We start from the raw sequence: 25,295 nt of genomic DNA on the forward strand, positions 1-25,295 counted from the left end.
GTGTGAGAGCGGCGAGGTACTGGAGGGTAGCCGGGCCGGTGGGGCCGCCGCCGCCGCCATGCAGGAAATCATCGCCAGCGTGGACCACATCAAGTTCGACTTGGAGATCGCGGTGGAGCAGCAGCTCGGGGCGCAGCCGCTGCCCTTCCCCGGCATGGACAGTGAGCTTGGGGCCGGGGCCGGCGGGCAAGGGGCACCACCAGATCGGACCCGGGACCCCTCCCTGTCTGTCCTGGGACTCAGACTCGGGAGCCTACCTTCCTCGGATCTTTGATCCCCTGGGGCTAGTTTAAGACAATCATCAGGTCAATCATCAGGAGGGCAAGACCTTATCCGGCTGCTCAAATAATCACTGAATGAAGGAGGGTATCCTGGATTGGTAATCCTTCCCCCACCCCACACACTACCCAACTACAGGAAAGTACTGTATAACCCCCTTCCCCATCTCCAGCCCCCTATTGTGATCTCCCTCTTGCTTTCATCAAAACTGGGCCGTTGGAGGAGTCTGACTGAGGGAAGGACCACCTCTCCCTCTCTGTAGAAGACCCACAATTAGATTCTCAAGCTCCACTATTCTTCTAGGACTCACAGTCTTGGGAATCTATTCTTGTTTTCTGGACTTCAACTCTGGGTCTTTCATCACACCCAGGCAGCTGCCATAGCCCCCTTTTCAGACTTTTTGAAATGCAAACGAATGACACCCCCACGATTCCCAGTTCCAAGGCCTTAAGTCCGTCCTAGCAAAATCTGCCTGCTCCCCAGAAGCCAGGAAGTCCCCTGCAAGTCAGAAAGTAGAGGCACGCAGGTGGCTTTCAGAGATGCTCTCTGTGGGTTTTCAGCAATTCTGAAATGCTTGCTAATAGAGAAAACATTGTGAAACCAGATTTATTCTGGTAGCCATGCCTGGCAAATCACTGGGCTCATTGGAACAGCTAGTCATTGGAGCTCACTGACTTCCACTGCATGCACTTAGCCTGTATTCTCTTGCTCCCCTCACCTGAACCAGCTGCATCTGTAGAAGCAAAATACTGTTCCTTTAATAATTGTGTTGGTGTTGCAAATCAGGAGCAATCCTGTTTCTGTGTCTTCAGTCATGCTCTTCCCTCTCTAATAGCATGTCTCTGTGTGTGTGTGTGTGTGTGTGTGTGTGTGTGTCTCTCTCTCTCCCCTTCTCTCTCTCTCCCTCCCTCTCTCTCTCTCTCTCCCCTTCTCCCCCTCTCCTGTCCCTCGTTCATTTGTGTTTCCTGTGAGATCATTCCTTCCCTCTGTCTCACATTAAAGTGCTAGGGAATTAGCCCTCTGGAAGGTCTGAGCACCAGGTAATTTATTTCTGTGATCTTGTGCTCCATCCTTCCCACACTCACTCCTAACCCCTTAAAAGCATCTTTATTATAGGAGCCTCTCAGAAAGCCCTGTGTAATGACTGGCCTCAATGTATATGTTTCATTTTCCAGGGAATGACTGAAATAAGCAACTTTTTTCTTGTTTGGCCTGGCTTTGCATTTTTTTGCCAGTCCATTTCCTGTATCATGAACACTTCATAGGTCGAAGACCAGAGGGATTTCCTCTCCCTGTCTTCAGATGTCCCTAGTAGCGGTCGCACCTTGCTTTGTTTGACCCTTCTCCTTTTCTTTCCTCTCTGCAGAGTCAGGGGCTGCTGTGTGTGAATTCTTTTTGAAAGCTGCCTGTGGCAAAGGTAAGAAACCCCTGGTTCCTTGATGTTTGTCCTGAGGTGCCTTCCACCACTCTGCCCCCTAGCAGACTTGTAGGCTATCAGGTCTCTGGCTTACATTGCTTTTTTCAGACTAATAGTGTCCCTAAATGAAACTGTGGTTTAGATAGGCTAGGAACATGATGGGGTATTCTGCCTGAAACCTAAAACACAGGACTGAACAGCCTTCTCACTTCACTTTCCCTGTGGCCACAAGCTGACCTACAACATGAACAGAAGCTCTTAGCACTAAGATATTTGGGCACTTTCTCAAGGTCACAAAGTTAGTGAGACGCTGAGCCCAGTGTTTGGACCCAGGTCTTTGTCATTCTGCAATTTGTACAGGCTCACTGTCCTCTGTCCACTCGTTAAAAAAAAAACAAAAACAAAAAAAAAACACAATAGTCTGTCTCATGGAGTCTTGTTCATACTAACCAGCCCCCCACAGAGGCTGCATAAGGAAAAGTATCGGCTGGGCAGGACCTTATATACTACATATAAGTCTGGCCATTTTTCTTTCTGTAGACACATTTATTTGGAAACTAAATTTGATCACAAGCTTGAATAGAGAACACAGAATTAGAGCAAGGTTGGTTTTAATGACTGATTTTGGCCAGTTTTGGTTCTATAACTCAGTCTTTTACTGCTAAATCGATAGACCAGCCAAGTAGGTCATCCAGGTCAGCCTCCAGCTTTCTAGCTGGATCATCATTGTCCCTGGGCTCCATCCCATGTCTTTGCTTAGTAATTCTGCCTTTCTGACCTGCCACCATCTGTTAGCAAGCTGTCCTTAACATGGGCATTATTACTGTCTCTTTGTTAACTAATACAGTAGCTACTAGCCACATGTGCTCAATTAAAATTAAATAAATTTTAAAATGCAGTTCTTAAGTCATACTTGTATTTCAAGTGTTTAATAGCCACAGGTGGCTACTCGCTGCCATATTGGACAACATAAATATAGAGCATCTATCATTGCAGAAAGTTCTGTTGGATGGGGCTGGTCTAGATCACCACCAGTCACAGCCTCATTCTGATTGGACCTTCCTAGTAGTCCCGCCAGGCCACTATTAGAAATACGAATTTCCCAGGCTGTGGTTCTGTCCCATCTGTAAGGATGATCGTTCAGGTCCTGCTAACAGAAGGGAGACCTCCCGCAGTTTGTATGCAGTGCATTTCTTCAGTTCTGTAGTAGATCTTCTTTCTTATTTATTAGAGGTTAAGTAGGTACTTTAAAGATGGAGCCTGCCTGGAGTCCAGGCTTCTGCTGGTGATTCTCTTTACCTTTTATCTTTTAGGGCTGTATTTCCCAAACCCCAGTGTTTCTTTATCCCTGCAGTTTTTGCCATGTCCATGTATCACTGGAACTATTCTTTAAATAAAGACATAAACTCCCCCCTCCCCCACACCAGCATTGGTCTTATCCCATCTTACAGTGAAATCTGTGAAATCATGATATTTTAGTTAGATTTTACTAAAATACAGTAAAATAAAATGCATGACTATTTAAACTTAAAATGTGTGTCCATATACTACCTAAAACCACATTGCCTTCTGCCAAGGACAGCCACCACCTTCTGGGACATGCAGCTTTTGGTGCTTCAGGGAGGTGGGAGAAGGCGCCTAGGCTCCCCCAGGCCCAGTGCCCCTGACTCAAGGCCACATCTCTCCATCTTCCTCCACAGGGGGCATGTGCCCATTTCGCCACATTAGTGGCGAGAAGACAGTGGTGTGCAAACACTGGCTGCGGGGGCTGTGCAAGAAGGGGGACCAGTGCGAGTTCCTCCATGAGTATGATATGACCAAGATGCCTGAGTGCTACTTCTACTCGAAGTTTGGTAAGGCAGTTTGGTAAGGTGTGTGGCCAGGTCCCTCCCTCCACCCAGAACCCGCCCCCTCGCCCCTAGCCCCAGTAGCTCTGAGGAGGCTCCACTGAGAACCAAGACCCAGGGGAGTTAAGCAGCTGCTCAGGCTCCCACAGTATCTATCATCTCCCATCTTTCCAGGTTCTGATGAGAACTTCAGGCATTGCCCTCCAACCTCAGCTGGCCCATTAGTCATGGGACATTATAGTTATTCTCTAATAATCCCTACCTTTTTGCAGTGCTATTTTTTTTTTAGCACTTTCAGGTACTTTGGGAATTTGAGACTAATGAGAGTCTCCTGGTGGGTGGGTGAGCAGTGCAGCTAGCTAGAGGCCTTGTTTCTGATCAAGTCAACCTTCTCCCTCAAATCAGCTTCTTCTTACTGTGTGGCAACTGACTGCCCCCCAGACCATAGTTGGTTTCCTCCTCTCTGGGCACATGATCCCAGGTAGTAGCTTATCTTTAAAGTACCCATTAAGAAGAGCAAGTTTGGGGAACTGTATTCTGGTGGCAAAGAGCCCGACTCTTCACCTTGAAACTAAGATTGCTTTGATCCCTGCTTAGAGAACATGTGGTCTAAGCTGTCCTGAGTGAACTGTATGGAATTGACACAGGCTGAGGGTAGTAGGGCTGGCACAGGGCTCAACCAAGCTGTTGTGCTCTCTGATGGAACTAGAAGCTCCTGGCTCTCTGCTCTGAGCAAGGTTGATCAGGAAAAATCCTTGTTGGTCAGGATGAGGGCTAGCTCTGACCTTAGGACTACCAGCCCCAGGCCCTTTGCAAAGGCACAGGGGAAGACTAGAAGTCTGCTATGTTCTTTGTGGTGGGCTGAGGAGTGCTAGACCTGCTATGTGCTTTCAAAGCACTATTGTCAGAGGAGATGCTAATTATTTCAGCAGCCCAACAGGCTTGGCGTGCTGGCTTATTAGAGCTGTGGCTTTTTTTGGTAGAGGCAATACAAGCTGAAAAGTCAAAAAGCACAAACAGAAATAGGACTCGAGACTTCCCAACTTCCCCCACCTCCCTTGGAACCAGCACTGGAAGAAAGCAGTGGTTTCTCCATGGAAGCCTTTTCCCATCTGGCCCCAAAGGCAGGAGCCAGCCCTCATCGGCAGACTCTCAAGGGTGCCTCTGCAGGCTGACCTGGGTTTCCTGCTTCTCTGTTGATGGCCCTGGGTGCAGCAACCCTCCCTCCTCAACCCCCTGCCTCTGTGACAGATCCCTGCCTGCCATTCTCCTACAGAGCCTGACCTGGTGCAAACATACTGTCTGCAGCTCCTGTCACCTGTGACACAGGTGAGGGTACCCCTTCTAGGTCCTGAAGAGAGAGTGATGAAGAAGACAGGCCCATTCCTTGCCCCATGGTACTTTTGCTCTAGTGGCCCAGGGAAAGAGGCAGCTAACATGCCAATGAGACAAATAAAGAAGAGAACTGTGCATGATGAGTGTTCTGAAGGAAATAACCAGTGATGAAACCACATGAGGAATCTCCTTTAGGTAGAATGGTCTGGAAAGCCTCTAAGGAAGTAAGACCAAGCTGGATCTGAAAGCTAAGCAGAGGCCAGTCCTGGCAGAGGACTGTCTTGGAACAGCTGGGGGGCCATTGTGGTGGAAAAGAGGTGGAGACTGGGGAGGGGTGGGCTAGACCACACAGGGACTTGTGGGTCTCAGAAGGAGTTTGCATTTTCTCAGATCAGCCTTTCATGTGCAACATAGATTGGAAAGGAAGGGCAAGCAAGGAAGTGGCCGAACTGTAGCTGGGTGAAAGATGCTGGTGGCAGCTGGGCCGATTGCTCCTGAGACAGCTCCTCTCATGAAGGCTTCATTACCTTCTATCATAGGGACCCAGCCTGAGTTCCCAAATCTTCCCTACTTTTTTCCTAAAAGGTAGACTTCTCAGACCTTTCCCCTGTCCCAGCTAGTACAAGTGAAAAGTTGATCAGAGTAGAACAGTAATTTCCTGGCCTCAACTGGTACATTTGCTTATCTGGGCATGCCTCAGTGCCTGGGAAACCCTCTTTGGGTAAGGGATGGAGCCATGAGTTATTTAATGAGTGTATGCATACCCTGTGCCCAGCTCTGTCATTGACCCTCGTGGCAGCATGGACACATATGAGGGGAAGACCTCCACAGTGCATGTACAGGTCAGAAAACCGAGGCTCTAAGGCACTCTCTCGAGTCTCAGGGTTCACCAGGCTGGGAGCAGACACCAAAACCACCTGGCCCTCAGCCGCACAATGGGCCCCAGCCTTGGGAGAAACCGAGGTGGGTCTGGGTCCAGCTCACCCAGGGCTGTCCCGGGTGGATGCATGTCTGGGTTTCCCTGCAGGGGAGTGCAGCAACAAGGAGTGCCCCTTCCTGCACATCGACCCCGAGTCCAAGATCAAGGACTGCCCTTGGTACGACCGTGGTTTCTGCAAGCACGGTAGGTGTCAGAGTGGCTGGACCCCCTGGCAAGAGGCCAGTCCTCTCTTCCCTGCCCACATGACCCTCTACCTGTCCTGCTTATTTCAGCAAAACATGGTATTAGGCATTTGGGGGCTAGTGAGGCTTTTTTCACCCTCAACTCACTTGAGCCTCCCAAAGCTCCTGTGTGGGCTGCATTTTCAATAAGGGAACTAGTATTTGAGAGGTTCTGTGTCCACTGTTTTGTATGAATAAGAGGCAAAGCCAGTTATTTGAAGCCCTGCTCTTGCTCTCTGTGCCCCAGACAGTGGTCTGGGTAGGGCTCTGACTGGCAGAGGGGCACGAGGGCATCCCCTAAAGAGGGGAGGGTCAGAGTGACTTGATGCTTGGCTCCACAGGTCCTCTGTGTAGGCACCGGCACACCCGGAGAGTCATCTGTGTGAATTACCTCGTGGGATTCTGCCCGGAGGGGCCCTCGTGTAAATTCATGCAGTGAGTAGTCAGCCTTATTCCCCCAACTCCCACATTGCTGTTGCCCATGCCCTGTTGGCCCATTCATCTTTCCCGGGTTCAGTTGGGCTTTGGTTCCTGGGTGGTGTTAGCACAGTGCCTGGGGCAGGAGTGGGAGGTTGGAGAAGGACCCCTGTTGTTTTCTGAGCCCAGAGGTGGCTCTGCCTACACCAGCACTTAACCTTTTTTGGGCACAGCCATCAAGGAATCTGATGAAAGCTATGTGCCCTGCACTGCAGAAAAATTCATGCACACATAGCCTTGCATACTATTTAGGGCCCTCAAGTTAAGAACCTGTGCCCTAAAGGGAGGGAACTACAGTATTGGCCTCCTCTATGAAGATACTGAGCTTGGGGTTTCACATACACTAATTCACGTAATTCACAAGTGTGAAAGAGAATGTCCTGTTTCACACATGAGAACACTGAGGCAGCTCAGCCACTGTCCAGGGCCATGTGGTGGTGCCTGCTCAGAGGCAGGTCTGCAGTCCTCCAAAGCCGGGTTCTTGCGCAGCGAGGCTCAGCGCTCCTCTCCTGCGCCTTTGGGTGTTGATGGGGTAGGATGGCACTGGATCCAGAGTAGCTTCCCTCTCCTGTGCCGCCTCCATCGGCACTGCCAACACCACCTGTACAGGAGCACACTGTCCTAGTTGCTGCCACAGGGTGAGCTGGTGGCCGGTGCTGTTGACTTGGTTCCGCTCCCTAGATGAGAGCCCAGGCGCCTGCAAGTGGCCCACGGCTTCCTGCTTGTGGGGCAGGCAGGCAGGCATGTCCTCTGGGGAGTCTGTGTTGTCAGAGGTCTGGCACTTGAATTAGACGCTGCAGGGAAAGGTGTATTGGAAGGGGCTCCCATGCTCAAAGCCCCTCATGGAGCAGGCTTGTGCCTTCTGTTGACCCAATAGCTGCTTCCTTCATTTCTCCCATTAGCACTTTCCCCAGTTAGTGTCAGCCAGTTAGTTGTAAGCAGAGCAGAGTCTGAGTCAGGCATGTCAGTTCTGTTCTTCCCACTGTCCTGTGACCTCAGGGGCAGAGCTGAGAGCCAACACCCACCCTGCGTCCAGGTGGTTTGTGTTCTGTGCTTGGGTAGAGACTGGCCGGGATATTCCCTAGGCCAAAATTCGAGACCACCACCTGGCCTAGCTCCTCTTTCATCTCTTCTTTTGTTCTCATCCCCTCTGGCTGTTGGGTGTCCAGCCCTCGATTTGAACTGCCGATGGGAACCACCGAGCAGCCTCCATTACCGCAGCAGACCCAGCCTCCAACAAAGGTACTGTGTCCTTGCCCCTCCTTGGCTATGGCACTGCCAGACCTGGCAGTGCCCTTGCAGCAGAGAACTCAGTGCCTGTATCACACTGTGCATTCTGTCACAGACCCAGCTGGAGATCTTGTGAGAGGGCTTGGGAGGCAGGACAGTCACCCTGAGTTGCAGCAGAAAATTCAGGGAGTAAAGCAGTTTGCATCTGCCTCTAAATATGGAGGTCTGTCTAGTGGAGCGAAATGCCCACCTGGTTTTTCTTCCTTGCCTGGCGAGTGCCTTGGCAGCACAACAGGACCTTCCTAGAGCCCACCTTGAGAGCTAGAGTGGAAGGCTGCATGATTACCATTTGTCTACCGCTCTTGCTTCTGGTTTAGATCCTTTCCTTTACAAATGGAGAAACTGACACTCATAGAGTGAGGGGCTTGCCTGAGGTGCCACAGCTGGGCAGGAACAGATCTGGGAGCAAAACCAATACTGGCTAGTTCTTTGGCCAGTGCTGTGATCGCTGTGTAGATGTTCCCAACTATGGGGAAGGCTGGGAATAGAGGGCTGAAGGACCAGCTGGCTCCTGTTTTCTAGACAAGGGGTCCTACAACCCAGCAGATGGCTGACCCCTCAAGCAGGAGGAAAGAGGGAACTTCCGTAGGCATATGGGAATCTGCAGCAACCCCCACCCCCAAACCAAGGGCACCCTGGGTTTGGTTACTGGAGTAGGGGATTGGGAACTCAGAGGAAGGGCTGGCCATTGTATTAGGCAGGGGCTCAACAGGTTGAATAAAGCCATCCACTGACCTTGCCTTATATCTCAACTGGCTGGACTGTGAACCTGTTGTCAAAGCCCCACCAGGCCTTCCTCAGTGTTAGAGGCTGAGCAGCTAGCAGAAGTGTCTGCACTTGCTACACTGATCCATCTCCCCACCCTCAGGAGGTTATGGGGCAGATCAGACAGAATTCCTTGTTAGCAAAACTGGAAATTCTTAGGTGTGGGTGCAGCCATGGCAGCCTAGGGGTTCCTAGCTCGGGGTTCCTGCATTTATGGAAGCCAGAGCCAGAAACCACTCGGTTGAGAGGTGACCTTGCTGTCCAGTCCTCACCCCATCCCCCTTGCTCACATGACTCCCTAGTGGAGGGCCCTCTCAGCCCCTAGACCGCAGCTCAGCATGTCAGCCTCCAACTGTTTTTCTGTGACTGTTGCTCGCCGTGTAGGCTGCTAAACATCTGGCTGAACCAAGCGTTCATCCTGACCTGAAGCTAGAACCTCAGAAACAAAAGTAAGGCCTGCTCATGCCCTCGCCCCACTGCCCCAGAGACCTCCTCGTCTCTTTGGTGTTTTGTTTTCTACTTTTATTTTTCGTTTCTGTGTGTCTGCATGGAATTTTTCGGGCAGCAGCTCCTGCCATCATCACCAGATGTTTTTCTGCCTGCTCTCCTGAGCGGGGCCACCTCGGAAGCCCTTCCTGCTGGTCATGCGGGAGCAGTCCCGCCCTCTTTTTTTCTGTCCCCATTGGTAATCTGCGTGCACGTGTTTTCCGCAGTAAAACCGTGTTGTGTAACTCTTTCCAGCAAAGTAACAATCCGCCATTACAAAGGTCGTCCTCCTTGATCCAGTTAACGAGTCAGAACTCTTCTCCCAATCAGCAGAGAGCCCCGCAGGTCATCGGGGTCATGCAGAGTCAAAACAGCAGTGCAGGCAACCGGGGACCCCGGCCGCTGGAGCAGGTCACCTGTTACAAGGTGAGTCTTAGGGTTGGAGGGTGGGGAAGGGTCTTCACAGTCATTGGCTGTTCACTTATTCCCCAAATAATTAATTTTGAAAAATGAAAATAATCTTTGTTTTTGCTGATTGTAAAAGTGGGCCCTAGCCAGTGGTTAGAGTGTCGGTCTGCGGACTGATGAGTCGCGGGTTAGATTATGGTCAAGGGCACATACCTTGGTTGCGGTTCATCCCGGCCCTGGTCAGGGTTGTGCGGGAGGCAACCAGTTGATGTGTCTCTCTCACATCGATATTTCTCTAGCTCTCCCTCTCACCCCCCCCCCCCACTCTATCTGAACAAAAATGGAAAGAATATCCTTGGGAGAGGATTAAGAAAAAGAAAAGGTAAAAGTGGGCCACTATGGTGGGCTAGAAGCCATCCTACTTTCTTCCACAACACATCAAGGCCAGGTGAATGATTAAGCACACACTGTTCAATGAATGGAGTGTACTTGCCAAAAAGAGGGAGGGAAATCTGTCAAAGGCTAGGAACAAAGTAGAAGCACGAATCTGGGGACAAGAATGAGCCCTGAAGCCCCTGGTTGTCCTCAGATCCTGCGTGGGCACACTCAAGGGAGAGGTTCTAAGCTTTAGGCCCACACAGAGAAATCAGAATACTTTTCTCACCCCCTGCACACACACGCATGCATAAAATAGGATACTCTGGGAAAGAGTAAACTTTTTTAAAATCCCTCTAGGAAACGTGTGTCCTTCTGGGCTCTGGATGGAAAGGAGTGGGGGAGTCCCTTGAGAGTTTAGTCATTGGCAAGCCCTTCCATGTGTTTGGGCCTGTATTCATGCTGTTGGTGAGGGTTAAAAAGCTAGTTTTCTCCCCTAAAACAGCCCCAGATGGGCTCTTGGCATCTGGCTATTTGAGGAATTTATTCTCCACCCAGATTACACAGAATCCTCACAGCTAGAGTTCTGAAGAATGAGTTCACAATTAGAAATCACAAAACGGCCCTGGCCGGTTTGGCTTAGCGGTTAGAGCATCGGCCCAGAGAAATCACAAAACAGAAACAAGCAAAGTTAGTACATACTTTTAAAAAAAAACTTATGATATAGAAGTGTTCAGGATACAAAGAGTGCTATTCCTTACTCCCACCTTTTCTAAAACAGCCACTTTATTCAGTATATTCTATTCTGATGTTTTTTGGTTTTGGTACCCCTTTACACTTCAAAATCCCTAAAGGGGACCCCACAAGGGACCTCTGGACCCCACTTGGAAAACTGCCCGTCTAAACTTTTATTCACTTAAATACAAGAACAGTATGTATTAATACAAACAGGGCCCTAGTATCTATAATGTTCTATAGTCTTTTTCTCTTTATACTATAGATCTTTATCAGTATATGTAAATATAATCTTTTTCAGTGACTACACAATATAACCATAATTTATTTTACCAGTTCTCTGTTGATAGACAATTAAGTTATAATTTTTGCAGCTAAAAACAGTGCTGAATTTGATACTTCGACATTTGTGAGCTCTTGTCTGATGATGTCAGCAGCATCCATGCCTGCAAATAGAAGGGCCAAGTCAAAAGGCATATATTTAAAATGTTCATAGAAAAGCCAGCCCACTGGACACTTCCCATGGCAATCACACTCTCACTGAACACCTGCTCTGTGCCAGCTCTGCTGAGGAAACAAAGACTGCTTGCTGCCCTGTGCTGGGAGGGCTATTTGTTCTCAGGGGAAGGAAAGGCTGATGCACAGGATTCAGGGAAGGTCTCAGATTTCTGAGCCTGAGCCATGGACAGGTGAGGAGAGTAGAGAGGAGGGTGTGAAGTGAGGCAAATGAGGGTGTCTGTCCTGTGCAGAGCAGTGTCCAGCCCGTCAGTTCTCTAGTACAGTGAGGAAACTTCGGCGTCCTGAAGCAGCATAGCTGTCATCTTGCCTTCCTGCAGGACTCTTCAGCAGGGTTTCTCTGAAGCAAGCTTTCTAAGTCCTGGAACCTTAGAAAGCTGGGGTGAGGACCTGCCAACCTCTTCTTACCAGGGGTGCTTTGCAGATGTCTGGGAATCCTGGATTCCCCAGGAACAGCTGTAGAGGCTGATGGACATGCCAAGTGTCATGAATAGGTCCACAGAGTCCCTCCCTGTGGTCATCACATCTGGCAGAACTGGCAGCTACATAGGCCACTTGTCCACACAGGTCACATGTACAAATAAGAAAAACTTGAAAACAGAAGGACAGCAGGATCAGGAATAGAACAGCCACGAGTTCAGCAGTGGTGACCAAGTAGAGCCCTGCTCTCCAGGCTGAGGAAGCAGGGACTGGGAGGGCAATGGGTGGGTTAGTGCAGAGTGGGTGCCCCCGCTACTACCTCCAGACCCCTTGTTTGGTACTTGAGGCTGCCATTCACTTCCTTTCTTAGAATTCTGTTTTTTGAGGAGCAACAAGATTGAATGAAGGGAAATTAAGGCAGAACTGGATAATCAGAGCCAGGACAAATCAGGGTCAGTGCTAGATTTTTAAGGCAATTAAAAGGTCTGTTCACCCAAGTTTAACCATTGTCCCATCTCTGATCCTGTGACCAAAACCAGTCCCCAGGGGTAGCTTAGGCAGATGTGCAAGAACCAGGGGGGAAAATCTGGGTGCAGCCCACACTCAGTGTCCACAGCAATGAATCCCTCCCTGCATTGGGGAAGGAGCCTGGTGGCTTCTCTCTGTGTTCCCTCCTATCTCCAGGAAGTCCCAGAATGGTGCCTCACAGGTAAGTGACTGGTCAGGCATGCAGAGGGGCTTGATACTTGAACAGGTGGGGGACTCTGGTGCCATGGGCTTCTCCTTCCTGCCACCCACTGTGAGAGCCCTTCTGTGGGCAGGCCCCATGTACTGTGTGCTCAGTTCATCTAGCTGCAGCACTCTCCCATCTGACGAGTTGTTGACTGCAATTTCTGTACCACCGTGCCTTCTGTAGCTTTTTCCTTCGTATTTGAATGAAACTACCACTGAGAATTTCAGAGTCCCTGTTCGCAACCTGGTTTCTGGTGGGTGCTGCCTTCATTGAAAACTGCATTTGAAAACAGTGTTGTCTTTTTGTTTTTGTTTTTTGTCTTCTTCCCTTCCTGCTGTTCCCAGTGTGGTGAAAAAGGACACTACGCCAACAGATGCACCAAAGGGCACTTGGCCTTTCTCAGTGGACAATGACAGCAGCTGGAAACAGCTCAGAGCAGCCCAAGGGGCCCCGTTTTGGGGACCACTCTGGGACATCCTTGGGATTGTGCATTTAACTGTTCAATGCCAGTGTTAGTGCAACTCTGGCTGGAGCTGGCAGGCAAGCACACTGGGGTTTATCAGTCTGAGGGGCTACGTCTGTCAGTTTCCCTATCATTTTGCTGTAATCTCTTTTTTTAAAAAGGGGACATGTGCTCCAGTTCTGTCCCTCAAGTCAGCATCATGTTTGTCTGGGCATCAACACCTCCTGTCTGGGACTTCCTGAACACCGCCCTCTGGAGAGGGGAGGAAGTTGTGGGGAAGAGCTTGTGCTAAGCAGTTCTGTATGAAAGATGGCCCTTCCCCTTGGGCCTCATTAAACACCAGTTCTTGGTGACCCAAGGGGCTGGTGGGTCATTAAAGCTGCGGCCAGGTCATTCCTGCTTCCTCCATGTCCTGCTGAATTCAGAAGCTGTGCCTATCAATGTGATTTGAATGAGGCAGCCCTTCAGGGCAAACTCGGGTGGGCTTGTTGCCTCAGCCTGGTCCTGTTCCAAGGTGGCAGTGATTGAGAGGAGGGGTGCAGGGCTCTCAAGCGTGAGGGTCTTTTTCCTCTGGGCTTATTTTCTTGGAGCACATGCTTGACAGTGTTTAAGGTATACCTTAAGCTGGGGCTGCAGACCACCCCATAAAAAGCTGACATGGTCCACCTGTGCACCTACCTCCTGCTCCATCAAGCGTCTGTACTGTCTGTCACTCAGATACCTTTTGGCCTATGGAGACCACCTTGAGCCTGGAAATGTGAAACCGTCACCTGGAACCTGCTAGGCAAGGGGCCTACCCAAGTTCAATTATAAGAACAATTTTTATGAGTTTGATTAAAGCTTGTTTTTTAAGTTGTGTCTCATTACTTCAGACTCCATGCCAAGGAGATGCTTTTGCTACTGGCTGCATTAGCTGCCTGGCATGAAGCTTTGGTATTGGTGCCTGCTTGTCCCCTTTCAACAAATGAATCTCCAGAGGGGAAGTGATGCTGCCAGTGAAAGGCCTTTTTACTGGCAGCTAGAAAAGTCTGGAAGCTTGGCCCTGGCCTGTTTGCTCAATGGTTAGAGCATCAGCCTGCGGACCAATGAGTCACGGATTTGATTCCGGCCAAGGGCACGTACCTCAGTTATGGTTCTTCCCCAGCCCTGGTTGGGTCGTGCGGAAAGCGGCCAGTCAATGTAGCTCTATCACATAAATGTTTCTGTCTGTCTCTCTCCCTCCCACTCTATCTGGTGATAAATAGAAAAGTATCCTCAGGTGGGGAATAAAAAAAAGAAAAGTCTGGAAGCTTGGGCTTTGGAACAGTCACCTAGACAGGTCTCCTTCATCTCAAATGTTGGATGGATGTTATGCAAATTCAGGTCTTCTAGGAGATAATTAGCTATAGCATCTCATTCTCTTATATTCCATGCAGTATATAGGCTCACTATACACCCCTCAGCAAGAAACCAGTCATGTCACTGAACTGAAGGCCTTTGATGAAAGTAAGGAAAAAAGCTAGATGTGGGCTGTCAGGGCTTTGCTTTCCCTCCCACTGATACCCTGGGGTAATGTAAAACAATGGTGGGGAAGGCATTCTGGGGAACGCAGGGCTTCTGCTTTATACTGTAAAAGTGTCAGGTGACAAAAGGTCAAAAGTGCTTAGGACACACACACATACACACACACCCTGCCAGTGAGCTGGGACAAAATCCCAGTCATATAGGTCCCCACATAGGCTCCATGGCTCAAATCCCTGGGGCTGTCTGACAGTCCCCCTTTGGGAGTGGTAAAGCAATGTCATCCCACCTTGTGCAAGAGGTCCTCCTGGAGTGGAGGGAAATGCCAAATCAGTGAAGCAGCCCAGTACCAGCCATCTTTTATTAGGTGTTAATTACAATATGAAAGGATTTAGAGGTGCTGGGCAAAGGTCATAGTCAGGAATGTGGAGTCCACACTGGGCCCTCTTCAGTGGTACTTGCGTCTTCGCTCATGTTCTGAAGTTAGAAAAGCAAAATGGTAAGTTTCTTAAAAGGTACAATGAAAGTACAAGATAAGAGGGAGAATGCTGGGCTAAAATCACATAAAGCCATCCTGAGAATCTCTTTCAGGAAATGACTTGGAACCTGCCAGCCAGAGTCTCAGCAGAATTGCTGACCTGGAGACATGAAGGCACCTAAGGTGCTCATCTGCCCCCTGGTCAGCCTCTTCTTCCCAGAAAGAACACCTACTCAGACAAACATACCCCAAGAACCTGTCCAGTACTTTGAAGCTAGCATCACCCCAGATGCCACAGACAGGCAGGGGGCTGGATGCTGTCAGAAACAGCCATGAAACCCAATCAGTGGCCACCAATGATGTTTCTGATATCTCCCACTGGACAAGCTCCTTCTTGGGTCTCAGAACCAGGAACAACTATGTTTCTCCAGAGCACTGCACAGACATCAGATAGTACCACTCAACTTATATTCCTCTTTGCATGGGCTGCGAGGAAAATAAAGCTAAATTTTCCCATCAACCTTTGGCAGAGCCAGCAGTATCTTGAAATACCCCAGCTGCATCTTATTTTTCCTGTGTATTTTCTCTCTGCCACAATTTTCTCACTTAAGATAATATCCTAAATACTACATTCTGACATGTCCCTCCAATTCTTCAGCTGTTAGTAGAATGATGGATTTCTAAATCTGACAGTAAGCCAATGCCACCCTTTCATGGGAAACCCCACTGAAGGCAAGGTAACCCGAGACACTTACTTAGTTCCTTATAAGAACGGCAGTAGTTGAAAAGCACATAAGCTGCCAGCACCATAGAAACCCCAGCAACGCTCCCTTTCTTCACATTGATATACTTGTTGTAATACCTGTAGTAACCTGCAAACAGGAGAAGAAGTCACTGCCCTGCTTTGCTGTGAATGCATCATGCAGTGCAAAGTTGAGTCTGGCTTAAATTCAGGGATCCAGCCCTGCTTGGCTCTTTAAGCCACTGACCCTACATTCATGGGTTGCTAAAAGGGAAAAGCGCAAATGCCCCATAGAATCTTGGGTCCCCACAAACCCAGAAGCTCCAGCTAGGTCTACCTTAATTTCGCCCCTACACTTTGGCCTTGACTTTGTAGATTTAGTTCAGCCTGTCAGCCCTTGATCCTACCTCACCCTCACCTCCAGCCCTAATTCTGAGAATCCAACTCCCAATAAGGGCCACTCAGGAAGGAAGGCTTTGTGTGTTTCTCTTTACTAAGTGCTCCCATGAGTGAGGAAACAATATCTGCTCTCTTGGGGCTCAAGGCCTAATAGATAGAAAAATACTGAAATGATCATAGAAGGCCACAGATTACAAATGTGAGGGAGGGATGCCATGAAGAAGCACAGCAGGGAGCTGTGAGCATGAACAGGCCACATTCACTTCCACTGAGGAGTCCGGAACTATTGTAGGAGGGAAAGGTAGAGTATTCTGATCTGAAGGCAAAACTGAACAAAGGCCTCAGGGCAGGAGGAAAAATGGCACACAAAAGACAGCCACAGGGAGGCCAGAATTCAAAAGAAAAACACAGAAGAGGTGCCCTGAGGAGGCTGGAGACCATGCAGGCCCATGAATGATGTGGGTCTTTATTCTTGGAACATGACAAGGGTTCCACAGGATAAATCTGACTAGCTGTGCACTTTAAAATGCACAGACATGAAGGACAGACCATTTCAAATATTCATCGTAGAAGTTTGGCCTGGCAGATGAGCATTATACTTTGATGTCCACTATGCTTCACTCATTTTCCTCTTAAAGAAGTCTAATGATGCAAAAATGCTCATAGACATTTCTCTAAGTTGAAGGCAATGGTACTGATTCCAAGCAATAGAAAACATTTGCTTGGCTGAAATATCTCAGAGCCAGTCTTTGACAGCACCAAACATGGAAATTCAAAAGGTACCAATCTCTTTGTCTACAAAACTTACTAATCTGAGACAAGGCCAAAATTAATTCAGAGGAGAAAAAAACCTGGAGAACCAGATATTTGCTTTTGTTTGCACATGTCCAAAAGGCTCTGACCTCTTTGAAATGCTCCAGCAATGCCTTTAGGGGTGAAATCCCGCATCAGTATCCAGCTTGGCAGCTCCCCTATTTTGACATCCATGAGTCTCTTCTCCTTCAATGGTACTGATTAGGAAAAGCAGAAAAATAAACACACTGAAAAATGTCCCAATAATACAAATAGCATCCTTTTATGTCACTTATTTCAACCATTCAATAAAGGGGCATTCAAAAACATTACTAACATAGAGGCTAGATATAAATAATACGGAGAAACTGCTGTAGTGACAGATTTATTAATAACCAGGATTTTAAATAACAGCTTGCTGGGAATAACTATCTAAAAAGAGAACTAAGGGCCATGAGGAAGAAAGTAGTAAAGTGGAGGATAGAATAGAAAGATTACTACAAAACTAGTATTTACATATATTAGCTCATTTAATCTTTGAAGCAAGTAGTTGATGCCAGGTTGGGGGGTGGGCAATTCAAACAGCATGCAGGCAACGGAGGCAGGACTCAACCTCAGGTCTGGTCCCCACACTCCTAAAGCTGATCTGATTTCTATCTTAAGCATCCTACCTGGGACCAAAGATGTCAAATAACAGTAAGAACCACCCTACATGATCCCATGGGCCTCAGATTATATTTCAATGGGTCTACAGACTGGGCAGGAAGTGCTCCTAGTTGAGGTCATACTGTACTCATCTCTGGGCTTTTGAGTAAAATAGGAAGGAGACCAGGGAGGGAATGGAAAGGGGGATGGAGCTATGAGTGTCCAGATGCTCATGAAGGAATGGTCTCCCTTTTCCCTGTCCTCTATCAGAGGTCAACTTTAGAAAGCAGCTTAGTAGGTGTCCTCTTCAGGGCAAGGAGTCAAGGACTAAACTCCCTTCTTAAAGATGACCGGCCACAGGAGAAGCAGACTAAATCACTACAAGGTTTCTTTTCCATTTTGGGGTCCAAGGAAAGACTAACGTTCCCTAATGGCCAGCCTCAAGAGTCCACTGAGGGGAATCCCACAGATATCCTGACATCTCCCAACCTTTAACAAGAGCAAGGGCTGTCAGGCCATAAAGAGAAATGCAAGGCTTAACAGCAGCTTCTAATCTTCTATATGTCATCTGGAGAACCAAGCCCCTGGCCTTGATGGACCAGAATGAGTGCTTGTCACAACATGCCACAACTGACAGGTGGAGGCATACACCTGTGACTTGCATACATGGTTTAAGAGTTAGGGCTTAGGCTACCCATCCCATACTGTCCCAACCTTCCACCTAGATTCATCCAATAAATATGGAGCATATGCCAGGTAGCACACCAAGCACTGTGGATACAGCATGGACCACAGACAAGAGCCTTGTTCTCAGGAGCTAACATTCTATGGGGGAAGAAAACCATCTCATATCCATTCATCTTCCTGGGCTCACCACACTTGAGCCAAAACCCTTTGTTTCTCATATGCAACAGAACTATTTTCACTGAGTGTGTTTGCATTTGCAGTGCCCCGGACTCATCGTAAGGCTATCTCAACTTTTTATTTTTTAATCCTCACCCGAGGATATTTTTACATTTATCTGCAGATAGAGTGGGAGGGAGGGAGGGAAGGAGGGGGGGAAGGGAGGGGGGAGAGAGAGAGAGAGAGAGAGAGAGAGAGATCGATTTGAGAGAAACACTTCGACTGGCTGCCACCCACACGACCCTAACCGGGGCCAGGGACAAACTGCAACCAAGGTACGTGCCCTTGGCTGGAATCGAACCTGGGACTCTTTGGTCTGCAGCCCGACGCTCTGACCACTGAGCCAAACCAGCCAGGGCAAGGTTATCTAAACTTAAATGCCATCTCCTATAAGGCCGCCTCCTTGACCTCCTTATCTCAAATGCCGGCATTTCCTTTCTATATAATCTGTGAGCTCATTCCCTCTTCTGTAAAGTGGTTTATTCCAAGGATTGAATGAAAATCTATGTAAAGCATTTGGAACACTGCTCAGAATTGCAAACTATTATTATTACTATGTAAATCTCATTAAGGTCTACATGAAACATTTATTTTTAAAGGAGAAGAGTAGCCCTGGCCATTTTGCTCAGTGGTTACAGCATCAGCCTGGGGACCAAAGAGTTGAGGGTTCAATTCCAGTCAAGGGCACATACCTCAGTTTCGGTTCCATCCCCAGCCCTGGTAGGGGTATATAGGAGGCAACCAGTCTCTCTCACATCAATGTTTCTCTCTCTCTCTCTCATTCCACTCTATCTGAAGATAAATGGAAAAATATCCTCGGGTAAGGATTTAAAAACAAATAAATAAAAATAAAAGAAGAGCAGAAGGAGAAAGCACATAAACCAACCTTTATTTTAAATTTTATTTTATTTTATTGATTTTTGAGAGGAAGAGCGAGATAGAAACATTGATGAGAGAGAACATCGATTGGCCACCTCCTGCATGCCCCCCACTGGGGATTTGGTCCAAAACCTGGGCACGTGCCCTGATCAGGAATCAAACCAGCAACCTGTTGGTGCATGTGTCAACGCTCAACCACTGAGCCACACTGGCTAGACTTTTAGGACATTTTAACAACATAGGATTTCTAGGATTAATCTCACCCTTTAGTCATTTTACAAACAGAAAACTGTGATTAGTTTAGTTATATATATACATTTATACACACACACACACACACACACATTTTTATCCTCACCCAAGGACATTTTTATATTTATCTTCAGATAGAGCGGAAGGGAGAGAGGGAGGAAGAGAAAGAGAGAAACATCAACGTGAGAGAGACACATCGACTGGTTGCCACCCACACAACCCCAACTGGGGCTGGGGCCAAACTGCAACTGAGGTACTTGCCCTTAGCAGGAACCGAACCCAGGTCTTTCTGATCCGCGGGCCGACGCTCTCACCGCTGAGCCAAACTGGCCAGGGCAGTTTAGTAATATTTTTGAAATGTCAGATAGTCTCAAATGAATTTTAAGATATGTTCCAAATCTCTGTTGGAGAGTTTCCTGTCAATGATATTAAGCTCGACGCCAAACAATGTTCTCCAAAAATTACCTATACCTTTCTCTGTCACCTTGCCTGTGTTATTTTCAGAAATGATTAATAAATACATATCTTACACCCCAGGTTTGTTTGTTTTAAAATATTTTTTCTTTATTGGTTTTTAGAGAGAGAGGAAGGGAAAGGGAGAGGCAGAAACATACATGAGGGAGAACATCAATTGGCTACCTCCTGTATGCCCTGCACTGGGGATTGGGCCCACAACCTGGATATATGGCCTAACCAGGAATAAAACCAGCAACATGTTGGAGCATGGATCGATGCTTAACCACTGGGCCACACCAGCTGGGCCCAGGTTTGCCTTTATTTGAATTGGCAGGCTTTTAGTCCAAGGATTACTATACCACATTTCTTCTTAAATAAGAACATGGTAGCGTTGGCTGGTGTGGCTCAGTTGGTTGAGGACTGTCCTGTGCACACCAAGAGGTTACTGGTTCAATTCCCATTCAGAACACATGCGTGGGTTGTGGGCTCAATCCCCAGTAGGGGGCATGCAGGAGGCATCTGACTGATGGTTCACTCTCCTCTTTTTCATCCATGTTTCTCTCCGCCCCCCTCTTCTTCTTGCTCTCTAAAAATTAAAAAAACAAACAAAACATTTTTAGCCCTGGCCAGTTTGGCTCAGCGGTTAGAGCGTCGGCCTGCAGTCCAGAGAGACCCGGTTCAGTTCCTGCTAAGGGCACGTACCTCGGTTGCAGTTTGTCCCTGGCCCTGGTTGGGGTCATGTGGGTGGCAACCAGTCAATGTGTCTCTCTCATGTTGATGTATCTCTCTCTCTGTCTCTCTCTTCCTCCCTCTCCCTTCCCGCTCTATCTGAAGATAAATACAAAAATGTCCTCGGGTGAGGATAAAAAAAAACAAACACACTTTTAAAATAATAAAAGATATCTGACTTTAAAAAATACATAGTAATACCTTTGCTACACTCTCAAAGCCTCCTTGCATACAGTAAGGAGTGCAAACATGTCATTCTAAAACCAGCTCTGGCCTGGCCGGGTTAGAGCATCAGCCTGTGGTCCAGAGAGACCTGGGTTCAGTTCCCGCTGAGGGCAGGTACCATGGTTGCAGTTTGTCCCTGGCCCTGGTTGTGTTGTGTGGGTGGCAACCACTCGATGTGTCCCTTTCATGTTGATGTTTCTCTCTCTCTTCCTCTCTCTCCCTCCTACTCTATCTGAACACAAAATGGAAAAATGTCCTCAGGTGAGGATAAAAATAAATACATACATACATACATACATACGTAAAACCAGCTCTGGCTTTAAATATGGCATTGTGGTTGAGGAGTGATGATGAAGGTACAGATGGAACTAGAATAGCACAATGTTGCTAACTGCTGACATGGGATAATGAGTACAAAGTGCTCATTATATTATTCTGCTTCCTTTTTATTTGAAATCTTCCAAAATAAAAGTTTAAAAGTGCTTTTAAAAACTATTAGAGGAAATACACAAAAGAAAATCAGTATTTTTTTTTCTTTACAGAGACAGAGGAAGGAAAAGGGAGAGAGAGATAGAAACATCGATAAGGGAGAACATTGACTGGCCACCTCCTGCATGCCCCCCACTGGGGATTTGGCCCACAACCTGGGCATGTGCCCTGACCAGGAATCAAACTGGTGACCTCTTGGTACATGGGTTGACGTTCAACCACTGAACCAAAACGGCCAATTTTAAATCAAAGTATTTTTGACTGGTATAAGGCTGGCGGCTCAAAAAGTAATAATCAGGCCACTTCTAAGCCCACTGAAGCTATTTTTTTCACATTCACACAAACTATGAAAACACATTCTGCATTCTCATGTCCACATTCAGGAGATAGCATGATGCCTTGGCACACCAAAGCGGAAAAAAGGCCAACAATTTAAAACTTATTTTCTACACATTTATATCTCTGTACTATGAAGGCAAGAGCATTTCCTTAACCAAAAGCACAGGGGGGAAAATCACATTACTTTTAACAAGTACAACACCATCACAAAACTCCAAGGGGCAATCAGATTCATTAGAGATATATCTACACTTATTCCAAGAACTTCTCTTTTAGTGGAAGACAAAGGCCTCACTGGCAGCCATAATGGAACCCTCCCTCAACACTGCTGTGCTGTGCTGCACATCCCTCTGCAGCCACTGGTTCCCAACAGTAGAGTGTGGTGATCACAGAGCAGACTCTAGAGTCCAGTATTCTGAGTTTTGTGTCACTTTGTAGCTGTGTGATCTTGGGCAAGTCACTGCTCTCTCTGTGCCTCAGTTTCCACCTTTGTAAAATAAGGATAAGAATAGTACCCGCCATGGTACTTGGCTTTAGGTACTGTGTAAATGGGAATTATTATCATTTGTCTTTCTGCTTATGAACTATCTGAAAGTGGGAGCATCCATACACACAGTTCCTGGTCATGACAGATTTTCAGTGAAGACTGTGGAAGGACCACAACTCTGGCCTGATTTTATGACTTCAAGAAGCATACTGGGTGGTGTGGCTCAATTGGTTAGGCATCATTCCCTGCACCAAGTGGTTGCTGGTTCAATTCCTGGTCAGGGCACATACCTGGGTTTCAGTCTTGATCTCAAGTAGGGAACATGCAGGAGGCAGCCAATGTTACCCTCTCACATAGATGTTTCTCTCTTGTCCCTTCCTCTCACTCTAAAAAAAAAAATCAATGAACTACTGATACTGTGTGTTGTTGTTTTTTTTATTGCCTTTTTTTTATTTTTTGGTACGTGCCCCTAGCGGAAACCGAACCCAGGACTCTCTGGTCCGCAGGCTGATGCTCCAACCGCTGAGCCAAACCGGCCAGGGCTGTTTATTTTTTAAAAAAGCATACTGTTCACTTATATGAAGAGGCACGAAAATGCCAAGTGTCTTCTGGGTACTAAATCTAACCCAAAGGTTTGCCAGAGAGTAGAGTTTAGGCTTTGCAAGCCACACAAGGCCTCTGTAACACAGTCTTCTTTTTCTAAACAAATTTATTTATTTTTGTTAATCCCTACCTGAGGATATTTTTCCATTGATTTTTAGAAAGAGTGAAAGGGAGGGAGGCAGAAAGAGAGAAACACTAATGTGAGAGAGACACATCAATTGGTTACCTCCCACAGAACCCCGAATGGGGCCTGGGATCCAACCTTCCACCCAGTCACGTGCCCTTGACTAGGAATCTGACCCTTGACCCTCGGTCCTCGGATCCACATTCTAAACACTGAGATAAACCAGCCAGGGCTCTAAACAGATTTTTAAAAAACATAAAATCCTTCCTTCACGCAGACAAAAACAGGCCTCAGGAAATTCAGCGTATTGGCCGTAGTTTGCCAACCCCTGATCTCATCTATTGCTATTAATTCCTATTTTCATCACTTTATTTGCTAATGAACTATTAGTTTAATGCTCTGGTAACAGATATCATCTACAAAGTCATCAGTAGTGAAGAGACTTGGACTTCAATTCCTTTTCTTAGGGTGATGCTGAATGGACCAGATGTGACAGGATCATGCTCAACTGAGATAAGTAGCACTCACCTGTGCACCTGGCAGTGTTCCAAGTATCTTATATGTACTAAATTTTTAAATCCTTAGTCCATAGTGCTCTTCACAACAACCCTTTGGTTATATAAGACACCAAGTCTCAATGCTTCCTTTTCACATATTGTCTTATTTAAACAACAAAACCACCTACTGAATATTCTCATGCCCGTTTTTACAGATGGGAAAAACAGCACCATTCTCATCTTTCCTGATCCCCTCTTCATTTATACAGTCTGAGATTAAGAATATAGAAACTGGGTTGAGGATAATCAAAACTCTGACAGTATCGTGCGGTTGTGCACAGTCCGATGAGTGTAAAAATTCATACACACATGTCACGGAAAAGCCTGCTAGTTCCAAGATTATCCATTTGTGATTCATGCTCAGTTTACCACGAAGCCCCAAACTCCTAGGTTTGACTCTCAGCTCAGTCCTCAAGTTGTGACCTTGAATAGGTCACTGCACCTCTGAAAGCCTATTCAGCGCATAAAATATATGCGTCTAACCTTCCGTTGTGCCAGGATCTGTCCTAGGCGTTAATTTAAGCTTCAGCTTTGTAAAGGACACAATCTGCACATCGGGTTCAAGTGCAAAGGGCCTGGGCCCCGGCGGGGACGAGATCAGCTACTCCTTAGCAAAGAGAGGGAGGCAGTCCCGAGGCGGCGCATTCCCAAGCCCAGAGGAGCGTCACCCGGCTGTCCTCGCCCTCCCCCTCCTCGCCACAGCCCAGCGACGCAGCACGGAGGAAAGAGAGGTCGGACAGCGCAGGACCCTGGACAAACGGTCCAGTGCGCCTCGAGTGAGGTCGCAGCGAAGGCCCTCAGCGAAAGGCAGGCGGCTCCGCAGTCCCCTCCCCTCCCGGTGCGCCCCTGAGTCCCGGACACGGCTCCAGCTTCCAATCTGATGGGCCCTAACTATGTCTCGGTGCTTACCGACTGACGCCATCTTGGAGTCCGGGGTGTCCGCTCCGCGGGGCCGCGCGAGGACTGCTGGGTAGGGCGCACGCGCCCCGGGGTCGCGAGAACAGAGGCTCACGGGAAGCAGGTCGCGACTGACGCTCAGCTGGTTGGCTGCAAGTGCTCCACAGGGCGAAGGGCGATGTCTCTGGAGGGCAAAGCCCCAGGACCCCCTCAATTGGGGGCGGGGATAAAGGCAATAGGGCTCAGCCTGGGCTCCCCGTCCTAGGAAGGAATAAAAAAAAAAAAATGGAAGTGAAAGGAAAAGAATACCCTGGCTTTCTTAACCATGTCACCTTAAATTTGTTGTAAAAAGTGACAGGAGCGTATCAAAATCCGCCCTCCCTATTGTACTGGATGGAAGGTGAGCTCCAATTCTCAAGGAATTCCCAGTCACCGGGAAAAGTTTTGTCTATCCAGGTTTAAACGCCAAGTAGGTTTGACTCAAGAGTACCTGTATGTGTCCCAGCTCTGGGCTGGGCTCTAAGTACAGAGGTATGCAAGACCCCAGGGGTTCATAGCTCTAGCCCTTCTGTTTGCCAGATCTTTTCCAGGCACAATGATGCCTGACCGCGCGCGCGCGCGTGTGTGTGTGTGTGTGTGTGTGTGTGTGTGTGTGTGTGTGTAAAGGCTATGTTAACCATTGCTGGTTAAGCAGTTCTGACTTGGGTGTGATTCAATAACCATTTGCTGGTTAAGCAGTTCTGATTTGGGTGTGATTCAATATCCTGAATCTCAGTTTTCTTCTCTGTAAAATAGGGATGTAATGCTTACCTGGCATCCTAGTGGTAGAAATTAAATGAAACAATGTATGTGAAAATAAAGGATTAAGAACTGGTAGATAGTAGGAATTGGACCAGTAAACATAGCTTCATCAGGAAAGTGACAGGGAGGAGTTAGGAAAGTCTTATCAGCCATTTATTTATTCACCAAACACATACTGGTATGTACTGGGCACTAGGGACGTAGAAATCAGTCAGACATGGTCTTTGAGCTGTAGGATCTTTGGTATTGTGCAGGAGACAGATGTGAGCACAGCAGTAGATGTGTGCCCAG

General features: G+C 47.7%; 2 protein-coding genes across 6 annotated transcripts; one reads left to right on the plus strand and one right to left on the minus strand.

The window, feature by feature from the left end:
- On the plus strand, positions 1–12,914 carry CPSF4 (cleavage and polyadenylation specific factor 4). Of its 4 annotated transcripts, none has more exons than XM_036279282.1 (8): positions 1–161; positions 1,646–1,696; positions 3,397–3,549; positions 5,906–6,001; positions 6,381–6,474; positions 7,686–7,758; positions 9,313–9,483; positions 12,589–12,914. In XM_036279282.1, exons 1-8 carry the CDS (start codon positions 59–61, stop codon positions 12,655–12,657), a joined length of 810 nt encoding a protein of 269 aa, XP_036135175.1. In that variant the 5' UTR covers positions 1–58; the 3' UTR covers positions 12,658–12,914. The 4 variants fall into 4 exon arrangements, with proteins under 4 accessions (XP_036135175.1, XP_036135176.1, XP_036135177.1 ...); XM_036279283.1 differs by having other exon boundaries at positions 9,388–9,483; XM_036279284.1 differs by having other exon boundaries at positions 9,391–9,483.
- Positions 12,915–14,497: 1,583 nt separating this feature from the next.
- On the minus strand, positions 14,498–24,328 carry ATP5MF (ATP synthase membrane subunit f). 2 transcript variants are annotated; one of them, XM_036279290.1, is made up of 4 exons: positions 24,216–24,326; positions 16,729–16,836; positions 15,441–15,557; positions 14,529–14,684 (listed from the first exon to the last, which is right to left on the minus strand). In XM_036279290.1, the coding sequence occupies exons 1-4, from the start codon at positions 24,226–24,228 to the stop codon at positions 14,656–14,658; spliced, it is 267 nt and encodes an 88-aa protein (XP_036135183.1). In that variant the 5' UTR covers positions 24,229–24,326; the 3' UTR covers positions 14,529–14,655. The 2 variants fall into 2 exon arrangements, with proteins under 2 accessions (XP_036135184.1, XP_036135183.1); XM_036279291.1 differs by lacking the exon at positions 15,441–15,557 and having other exon boundaries at positions 14,498–14,684; positions 24,216–24,328.
- Between the last annotated feature and the right edge of the window lie 967 nt (positions 24,329–25,295).

This window comes from Molossus molossus, unplaced genomic scaffold (genome assembly GCF_014108415.1).
Source record: "Molossus molossus isolate mMolMol1 unplaced genomic scaffold, mMolMol1.p scaffold_m16_p_3, whole genome shotgun sequence".
Lineage (NCBI taxonomy): Eukaryota > Metazoa > Chordata > Mammalia > Chiroptera > Molossidae > Molossus > Molossus molossus.

Bases quoted from the DNA above. Each gene is read 5' to 3' on its own strand.
- CPSF4 (XM_036279282.1), top strand. From the start codon at position 59: ATGCAGGAAATCATCGCCAGCGTGGACCACATCAAGTTCGACTTGGAG. The intron at 7,759-9,312 runs GTACTGTGTCCT...AACTCTTTCCAG, and splicing joins AGACCCAGCCTCCAACAAAG to CAAAGTAACAATCCGCCATT. The intron at 9,484-12,588 runs GTGAGTCTTAGG...TGCTGTTCCCAG, and splicing joins AGCAGGTCACCTGTTACAAG to TGTGGTGAAAAAGGACACTA.
- ATP5MF (XM_036279290.1), bottom strand. The intron at 15,558-16,728 runs GTCAGAGCCTTT...TCCTGTTTGCAG, and splicing joins TGCTGGAGCATTTCAAAGAG to GTTACTACAGGTATTACAAC. The intron at 14,685-15,440 runs GTAAGTGTCTCG...TTCTAACTTCAG, and splicing joins CCGTTCTTATAAGGAACTAA to AACATGAGCGAAGACGCAAG.